General features: G+C 46.9%; 1 protein-coding gene across 1 annotated transcript; it reads left to right on the top strand.

The window, feature by feature from the left end:
• The first annotated feature begins 1,397 nt into the window (after positions 1-1,397).
• On the top strand, positions 1,398-1,826 carry LOC127678175 (proline-rich protein 9-like). Its single transcript, XM_052172935.1, has one exon. The coding sequence runs from the start codon at positions 1,398-1,400 to the stop codon at positions 1,824-1,826; it is 429 nt and encodes a 142-aa protein (XP_052028895.1).
• Positions 1,827-9,962: the final 8,136 nt, after the last annotated feature.

Below are 9,962 nucleotides of genomic sequence, written 5' to 3'. Positions count from 1 at the left end.
AGCCATATTGCTCCCCCCTTATTTTGCTTATTTATTTTTGAGATAAAAATCTTTCATTGGCTTACCTCACCAAGTAGGCTAGGGCAGCTGAGCACAGAACCCGGGATCCACCTGTCCCTGCCTCTGTAGGATTACAAGTCCATGCCACCATGTTGGATTTCTCCCCCTTAAAGTGGTTCTGGGATTCTAACTTCGGTCCTTGTGCCACTGAGCCATCTCCTCATCGCCCACAGCAGTGCTGAGTCTTCTCTCCCTCTATTACATCGTCCCTGGGAGCTTCCATTCGGCCTTCTAAGCCTCTCCTCGTCGAGTACCATTGGTTTGAAGTAGCCTTGTGTGTGCACAGCATCCTGCCTGGGCCTTATGAGCCTCATCCTTCTACACCCCAGCCAATTGTCTCTGGGAAACTTGCATGCTATGTGTGACATCAGATCCTGCCGTTCTCCTGTGGGAAACCATCCTAATCTTCCTTTCTGGCTGTGGGATGAAGTCTGGATTCCTGACGTGGCTTACAGAGTTGTTATCTCCCTTGTTGGAAACATTTTTTTTTTTTATCAGTTAGCCATTACATCAGAAAGTATTTACTGAGGGCCTATTCTGCTCCAGGCCCTGGAGGTCCAGTAGTGGCAAGACAGTGCCCATCCAGCCCACGCTTGCACGCTACACATGGAGACAAGCAAAGGCATAATTCCAGATAGGGCCCCACTTGTGAGGGAAAGGCACAAAACATCCTTCTGTCAGGATGAGCTCAGGCCGCACTGCCCTAGAAGGCCCTTGTCAGGAGCGCTTTCTTTACTTGCTACTTGGTTGCCTGGCACACATCCGATGCTTGGTGAGCCTTTGCTGATTAGATGGCTGTTTCTTCGCAATTGTAATTGCATTGATGAGCTTTTGCTAATAGGGTAAGATGTGTACACACAGGATACACGGAGCAGTGAAACTGGAGAGAAGTAGGGATAGAGACTGGTGATGTTCCTGGCTGTCCCGACACTTGTGGGCTGGTATGCACCGTTCTGACCTCTAGGCAGTTCGGTTGGTTAGCTTATTTACTGCAAACCACCAAATTCTTACAGGTAACATGTTCAATGCATTGTTAATTTGTTAGTTTTTCTTCTCATCTGTTAAGAAAAATAAACTGAGAAATGATTTTGCTTGAAAAATGGTGAAATTAAAAACATGCTGTTAAGTTAAAGCACTTCAAGGAGAAAGCAATGGCCTTTGCGTTATTTTTATCTGAAGAAAGAAAAAGCGTGTGTGGCATAGGCACTGGGATGGTGGGCAGCTGTACTAGTGGCCTGGCTCTGCCTTGGGAAGACATCTCAGGAAAGCCACACAGGGGCGGAAGCATTAGGTCTGCCTCATAGTTTGGGGATACAGCCGTTCATGGCAGGGAGGTCATGGCAGCATGTGAGGAGGAGTGTGAGGCAGAGTGTGAGGAGGAGTGTGAGGCAGAGTGTGAGGAGGAGTGTGAGGAGGAGTGTGAGGAGGAGTGTGAGGAGGACTGTGAGGCAGAGTGTGAGGAGGAGTGTGAGGAGGAGTGTGAGGAGGAGTGTGAGGAGGAGTGTGAGGAGGAGTGTGAGGCGCTGTGTGAGGTGGAGTGTGAGGTGGTGTGTGAGGAGGAGTGTGAGGCGGAGTGTGAGGTGGAGTGTGAGGCGGAGTGTGAGGTGGAGTGTGAGGCGGGGTGTGAGGCGGAGTGTGAGGCGGAGTGTGAGGTGGTGTGTGAGGCGGAGTGTGAGGCAGAGTGTGAATCTGCTGCTTACATTGAGCTTGCAATCAGGGAGCAGAGAGATGAATGCTGGTGCTTAGCTCGTTTCCTCTCGTTTTAAAAATTACTAGCGTGTGTGTGTGTGTGTGTGTGTGCGTGTGCGTGTGCTATGTAATGCATGTGGGTGGTAGGCATACTATAGTGTGTGTGTGTGTGTGTGTGAGTGTGTGTGAGTGTGTGTGTGAGTGTAATGTGTATGAGGGGGTGGGCATGCCACACTATAAGTGTTTGTGCTTGGGCTGGGGTGTAGGTCAGAGGACAGGCCTGTGCAATTGGTTCTCTCATTTCACATTTATGTTAACTCAGGTCATTAGGCTTTTGTAGCAGGTGCTTTTTCCTGCTGAGTCTTCCTTCTGGCTTCACTGTCTCTGTCAGCTTTGGGATGGGGTTGCCCACATTCAGGGTGTGTCTTTGGTCTTCAGCTAAGCGTCTCTAAGATGTCCTCAGTGCCATGCCCGATGGCGTGTTTCCTACCATCTAGTCAAACTGACATTTGAAATTGTCTTAAGAACACCGTTAGTGGTACAGTGTGCCCTTGTCTAGTGCACCTACCTTTGCAATGTTCGTTACTCCTGAGTGAATTACCCTTGAATTACTACTAAACCAAGCAATATATCCATGCAGGAATTAGTAGAATAGGAGAGTCCCTTCTAACATTTGGAAATGGAACAGTCACAATGTCTTCCACCTTTAGGTTCCTAGGAAAAGAACATTTTCACCACCTTACCATTAAGACAAGCAAATCCCAGCAAATAATACAATTTCACAGAGCTCAAGGCTTTCCGTGCTTTTTGATTAAGCAGTTTGTTGCACTTAGGCATCTGGCTGCATATGCTTTATGCAACTTGTTCTGTCTGGGATGAAAGAAGCTTCTGGGGAAACACTGGGCTCCAAGGACTCGCTTACTTAACTCTTCTTAAATCCTCACAGTGCTCCATGCCTTTGTGGTGGCTGTGGGGTGTGGCCTAGCACTTCTGGGGAAAAGGTCAGATTCCAAAGCAGTCTTAGCACACACAGCCTCCAAGAACAATTATCATCAATCTCTGTCCATCTGTCCATCCATCCATCCATCCATCCATCCATCCATCTTGTTTGTTTGATTCTCAAAACATGTGGGAGAAAACCTTGAGCTATGGAGTTAAAAAGCTCTGCTCCGGGATATTTTGAGTGGATGCTTACCCACAGCTCCTGTCTCTGGAGTCCCTTTAGAACATAAGTGACCAATTTCTCTAGCAAACCAGCCTGCAGCTTGTTGTGGTGCTGCTGCTCTCCTGTTGATGGTGCAACCGCTCACTGTTGCATGGAAGTTCACCCACACACAAGCTCAGTAATCTCTCCTGTGGTGTTGAGGGTAGACCCAGGGCCCAAAGTGTTAGAAGGTGTCCTACCTCTGCCCGACATCTGCAGCCCGTGGATATTCCGTGTTCCTCTCACTCACTTCCAAATGTCTCAGCAGTTACAGCCTACCTATACTTGCCTGAGTTTGTATACTCTGCAGCCTACACTCCCATCTATGAATTAAAGCACAAATGAATGACTGGTAAGTGATCAGAGCCTTGGGAAACTGTGTGTGCATGCTGAATTATCTCCATGTGGCCTTGGCCTTGTAGTTTGAGGCCCCAGTTGCTTAAACAATGAAAAGGAAGTGCTCCCATTATATGCTTCCCTACCTGTGGCAATGAGGACAGACATTCTGAGGTCACCATGGACTGAACTCATCTGAGAGGTGGCTTCACAAACAAGGGAATCTACAAAATATTTTTATGTCAACCATTTGGATTTCTAACTCTCTAGGCCTTACAACATTTTGAGAACTACATTCAGTACTTTCAAGGTGCAAGAAAGTTCCATATCCTGTGGCATAAACTTTGAGAATTTTAGCAGCATTTTAAAATCATGACTTGTTTCTTGGGTAGAGTTTGGCATTCTCCTGTGGTTGCCTCATCCCGCCGTGGCCTCTCAAGCATGTTACCCTTGACACAGTTCACAGTTTGGAACTGCCTATGAAAACACTAATAATTTTTTTTTCTATTTGAAAAGTCTCTAAACACAAATTGATAAACTTCATGGCAGTTGGCAAGCTAGGCGCTCAATGGCCAAGGCCTACATTTGGACCGTTGGAGTGCCAGAAAAAGCACAGCCGTTAGCCTGGGGTGGACGCTGCTTTCATTTTCTGAAATGGAGAGATCACCTGTGTGCTGATGATGCATAACCTTACATCCGAGAGAGAGAGAGAGAGAGAGAGAGAGAGAGAGAGAGAGAGAGAGAGAGAGAGAAAAGCCCTTAGGGAAATTCCCTGAGTCCTGTCAAGTCACTGGTCCCAATGGTTCAGAGGCTCACGCATTGTGGTCTGATCCACAGCTGTGACTCTGCTGTCTTAAAATATCTCAAAGCATCCCCTGTGGCCTAGCAAGAAAGTTCCAGAAAACAAGCAATCTACGCCTCGTCTTCTAGGCTGGGGAGATAGCAAAAATGGAGTGAAGGTTAGATGCATGCATTTTATTTACTTTGGGGGGGGGGAAGGGGAAGAAGGGGAGCAGAGAGACAGCCTCAAAGATGGAGGGAGAGTGAGTATGCATGTGTGCCTGTGATTTGAGCCCAGAAGACAACCTTGTCTTGAAATTCATTATTCACCTCATTTTTGGGACAGGGTCTTATCACGGAAATCAGCAGGTAGTCTTGGTCGGCTGGCTGTCCACTCCTGGGACCTAACAGTCTGCACCTCTCAGCACTGGGTTCCAAGATGTGCCGCCATGGTTGGCCTTTTATGTAGACTTTGTACTGACTGTACGCCCCAAGCTTGCAAGGCTAGGTCTCTACTCTCTCAGCAAACCTCCCAGCCAGATCTATGTCTGAAAGAACCACGTTCTGAGCCAAATGGGTGTATTCCAAATTCAAAACAAACAGACAGACAGACAGACAGACAGACAAAACCCAAAACAATTAATTCCTAAGCAGAAACATCAATGCATAAAGTCAGAAGTTTTAAATGATGGCTCGTTTTGATAAGATTCTCCCTCACCAAAACAAAGAGATGCGACACATCATCCAGAGCTTTTATCCTGACCTTAATTGTCTTCTAGAAGAACATTCTTGCATCTTGTTTTGATTATTATTTCAAAGTCTCATGTCTAGTTGTCAGTCTCATGGAGGCCTCAGTGAGGAAGGCCTCATAGGTGAGCCGCTGTGACAAACACACTATACCGTTTCCATAAACCAAATTCTCGGCACAGTCCGAGCTTGGACAGCGTGTGTCTGCCTCTGTGTCTCTTAGCTGTATTGATTAGCTTTAATGTGTAACCTGACAATGTGGGAGAATAAAGTGGCTTATGTTTTAATGGGGCATTTGTGATGATCTGAGATGTACTGAGCTGCATAAATATTAAGGTGACATATTTCTGTGCACATGAAGAGTATCTGGATTTTCTCAGTGTCTTGAATTACTGACTAACGTGTTCACGCATCTGACACCATCATGGCGTAGGTCACAATCTGTGTGCCGGCTGCAGTAGAGCTAAGAGAAACTTTGGCTATTTGTAATTTCCCACGCTCAGAGTCTACCTTCAGCTGACGACTAGTACAAACCTCTTGTATCTTATTTGTTCTGACAAACCCTGTCTTGGATTGTTCAGAAGAGTTGAGTGTGTGTGTGCGTGTACGTGTGTTCACGCCAGTTTTCACTCCTTTTATCAGTGTCTCTCACTGCTCTGGAATCGACTCCGTTGGCCAGGGCAGCTGGCCAGAGAATCACAGAGATCTTCCTGCAGCTGTGTCCCCGGAGCTGTCTAACAAGCACGCATCACTATACCCTGGTGTTATATGGGAATATATCTCAGGCCCTCACATGTGGGCAGTGTGAATTTTACTAACTGGGCTATCTCCCTGCCCGTGAGGTATTCTTAGCAAACGGCAAACCCAACTAATCTGTTGTTTACACTCTCAATCAGCTTTTACTGTATCTTTTTTATATCAGCCGTTCCCATATGATGTTTGGATTAATCTTCTCAACAATTTCTGCTTTTTACATGAAAAGTACGTTCAGAAAGTATAGTGTCTGACAGTGAATAAATCACATGTGTAAAAGTGCCTTCATATTTTCTGGACCGTTCTTGCTAGGCCTAGCATCTTACTAGGATGCTTTGAGATATTTTAAGACAGCAGAGTCACAGCTGTGAATCAGACCACAATGCATGAGCCTCTGAACCACTGGGACCAGTGACTTGACAGGACTCAGGGAATTTCCTTAAGGGCTTCTCTCTCTCCTCTCTCTCTCTCTCTCTCTCTCTCTCTCTCTCTCTGTCTCTCCCTCTCTCTCTCTCTCTCTCTCTCTCTCTCTCTCTCTCTCTCTCTCTCTCTCTCTCTCTCTCTCTCTCTCTGATGTAAGGTTATGCATCATCAGCACACAGGTGATCTCTCCATTTCAGAAAATGAAAGCAGCACCCGGTTGAAAATGACAACCAATATCAAGTCTGTTATTCCCTAGTCTCAGGAAAGTTACAGCCAGGCCTAACCGTATCCATCTCCTGAATTAGCTTTAATGCTCTTCCTCCTGGCTTGTTGCTCCCAGCTACTTTACCGAAAGTAATGAATGGCTCCTCTCAGGCCTGTTTTTGTCCAGGCGCCTGTGACTTTGAGTCTTTGTTCTGGCATTTGCAGCTGCAGTTTTAATTGCATTTGTGCCACTGTGATTTAAACCCCAGCATAGCTTAATGAAAATCATAAAACTGTTTAAATAAAAAGAGACCTGAGAGACCAGCTTGTCCCAGAGTATCACGCAAACAGTTCCCAAGCTGAAACTGGTCCCGAGTGTATTGTTCTCCACAGGAAAGACCTGTGTTGGGCTCTCAATAAGTTTCTGAATTGTCATTTTTTAAATGCATTTCAAATAAAAGATTGGTATGTCGGGCTTCTCATAGAAATGTGGATGCCCTCAGCTGGTAGGATGCTTGTCCAGAGCATTATGGAGTCCTAGGTCCAACCCCCCACACCACGTTGAACTGGGCAGAGAGGTCCATGCCTGTCCAAGCAGTGGGGAAAGGGAGGCAGCAGGGTCAGGGGTTCAAGATCACCCTTGGCTTCACAGCAAGCTGAAAGACAGCCGGACTACATTAGTGTTTTTCAAAAATCTATATTAAATACATAATAATAATGAAGATTACAAATCCCGGAACACTGGGCAGCGGTGGGCTGGCCTTCCTGCCTTTGATCTCTGACTTCCTGGACTCAGTATGGGCACCAGCCCTGTGGAGTCAGGTGCTTCCTGGAGATAGGGCTGAACTATTGGGGCGTTGTGAACAGAGCTTCTGCCGGTCCTAAGTGTAAAGGCAGATCATAACCTAGAGGGCTTTGTGCTCTGCACATGTAAAAAGCATCTTACTGCTATGAAGTGGCTTAAGGAAAGAAGATGAACTAGTGTGTGTATGAACAAAACATGTAAGGGCAAAACACACACGAACATGGAGAGTTTCAGCGCTATGTAGAGTCCCTACATGTTTTCTCTTAGGCTCCTTATTGGTCTGTTTGTGGAAGTCACGTGTGGACCTCGTGTGTGCACCCTGACTTGTCTGCAGGTCATGTGAAGGCCCTAAGTCCATCCCAGGCATCTTTCTTGACCATGCCCCACTGTCTTTATGGAGAGAGCGTTTCCTCTCTGGGAGCCCTCCAATCCCAGCTGGTCTGTCTAGCCAGTGTGCCCTGGGGATATCTTCTCTGCACCCCATAATGGGAGTGCGGACACCTGCCACCCCTGCCTGGCTCTACATAGGTCCTGGGGGTTCAGACTCCACTTCTCGTGTGTGTGTGTTTGTGTGTGTGTGTGTGTGTGTGTGTGTGTGTGGTAAGCGCTTCACCCACTGAGTCGTTCCCCGGCCCTTTCCAAGGTTCTTGTCAGCCTCTGCCTCCCTCGGTGCCACTCCTTCATTTTATGCTCAGACTTCTTCAGTGTGTTCAGCTAGAAAAAATGTTAAGTAAAGTTATTAGGGCTCTCTCTTCCAGTCTGTTTCTCTGTCTCTATTTCTGTTTGTCTGTCTCTGTCTCTCTGACTCTGTCTCTCTCTGTCTCTCTCTGTTTCTGTGTCTCTCTGTCTCTCTCTCTCTCTTTTACACACACACACAAGCTCAGAAAAATAATAGCCAACAACATTTACTTTTGATCGTTCAGGTTTTATAAGTTATTCCCTTTTTCTTTTACTATTTTTATTACAGGTAGTTAGTTATCTCTTAGGGTAAATGAAATGTTTTAACATTTCATTCAAACACTAACAAAGGATACATTTTTAAAACTTAAGGAATTAGGGTGGGTTATGCATTTTAGTGGTACAGTCTTTACCCAGAATGCCTAAGGTCCTGCATTCAATCCACAGCACTGCAATAAATAATATAAATAAGAGAGATAAAAGAGAAAGAGAGAGGTCTGCTTCTCCCTCCTGTTCTTTTATGCATGTATATGTATTGGGGCACTCCTGCACATGCATGTGTGTGAGTGTACATGTATATGTATCGGGGTGCTCCTGCACATGCATGTGTGTGAGTGTACATGTCTATGTAGCGGGGCGCTCCTGCACATGCATGTGTGTGAGTGTACATGTATATCTATCGGGCCGCTCCTGCACATGCATGTGAGTGTACATGTATATGTATCGGGGTGCTCCTGCACATGCATGTGTGTGAGTGTACATGTCTATGTAGCAGGGCACTCCTGCACACGCATGTGTCCAGAAGACAGTTTTACATGTCAATCCTCAGGCATCCTTCATGTCTCCCACTGGGGCCCAAGGCTTGATGACTGGGTAGCTGACTGGACAGCGGAGGGACCTGCCTGTGTCTGTCTCGCCAGCACTGGGATCCTGAGCCGTGGCAACCACCCACAGTGCCTCCGAGCTCTGATCAGGGTTGTGCTGCAGGCCGTGCAGAGTCTGACTTAGTGTGCCTTGGGGATTTTATGGAATCCCACAATGCTCTGATAGGTACTGTGATTGTTCTTTCCCCCAGAGAGCAATATTCTAAAGTGACTGCCATGCTCACCCGCACTCAGCCTTTCCTCACAGCCAGGGTGTCGTTTGTTGTGTTGTCCTAGACCGTGTGTGGACACACACAGCCTGTTTCAGTCAGGTTATCGTGAAGACAGTTGAGCACTTTCCTTAATAGTGACATTTCCCTCTAAAGAGCCTTACAACACCAGGCCGTATGGTGCACAATCCCAAGTCTAGCACCCAGGACACTGGATGAGGAGAATTTCTGTGCATTAGAGGCCAGCCTGGGCTATATAGTGAATTCCAGGCCAGCCTGAGCTACATATCCCTGTCTCAAACAGAGAAAAGAATATCACCCTGATCTCCCTTCTGAAGTTTACTAACTTCACATTTTAGCAAATGTGAGGTGTTACAAAGTCATAGTGACCCCACAGGAGGGTGCAGAAGAAATGAGTCTCAGCCGGCATTCTAGAAATCTCTGTCATCCTGTTCTTAGAAGACACCACCTATGAGGGCTCTCCCTCCGGGCAGCCAGGACAAAGGGAGCAGGAGCAGGCAGGGTTCAGATGGATGTGAGGATGTGGAAGGACTTCTAGAGACCACTGTGGTGAGACAGCTCCACTCTGTTGTCCCTGTGGTGGGGTGTGCAAGGGTTGTTCTGGGTACAAGTGGAAAGGACAGGTTTGCCATAACACAGTACCTAATTATCATGCCGGTGGGAAGGGTTGATTGGTCATAGCACAGTACCTAATTATCATGCCAGCCGGAAACCAGAGCTGAGTTATGTGTGCTGAGTTAAGCCGTGTGTGCAGAGAAGCCCCGCACAAGGTTGTTTTTCAGACAAGGCCAGGTACCTGTGCTCAGAGACACTCTCCATACAAGGTCAGACAGAGACTGAGCCACCGAGAAAGGGAATCCTCCATTTGTGTTGAGCCCGGTAAGCCATCCTGACATGAGGCACTGCAACCGTAATATCAGCGTTCTCCAACCGCTTGCCTACCACAGACAGGGCCCAAGACCCTGACACCCCACATGAGAGACCTTCTCTACATCTTTTCATCTGCATGTTTACATGATTACTGATCACAGTAATGGGACCTGAGTTCCAGCTCTGTCCCAGGGTAGCGAGATGTCACTCTGAGCTTCTGAAAAACAGTTTGGTTACTGACTAGCAAAGGCATTCTGGACAAGACTAAACATAATTGCTTCTCCCTTTAAGATTCCATC

The sequence above is a fragment of the Apodemus sylvaticus genome, chromosome 2 (genome assembly GCF_947179515.1).
Source record: "Apodemus sylvaticus chromosome 2, mApoSyl1.1, whole genome shotgun sequence".
Lineage (NCBI taxonomy): Eukaryota > Metazoa > Chordata > Mammalia > Rodentia > Muridae > Apodemus > Apodemus sylvaticus.
The sequence above is the reverse complement of the archived record's forward strand: the minus strand, read 5'-3'. Positions and strand labels throughout refer to the sequence as shown.

What these genes read in the sequence shown, in the direction of transcription:
- LOC127678175 (XM_052172935.1), top strand. Translation starts at nt 1,398, where the DNA reads ATGGCAGCATGTGAGGAGGAGTGTGAGGCAGAGTGTGAGGAGGAGTGT.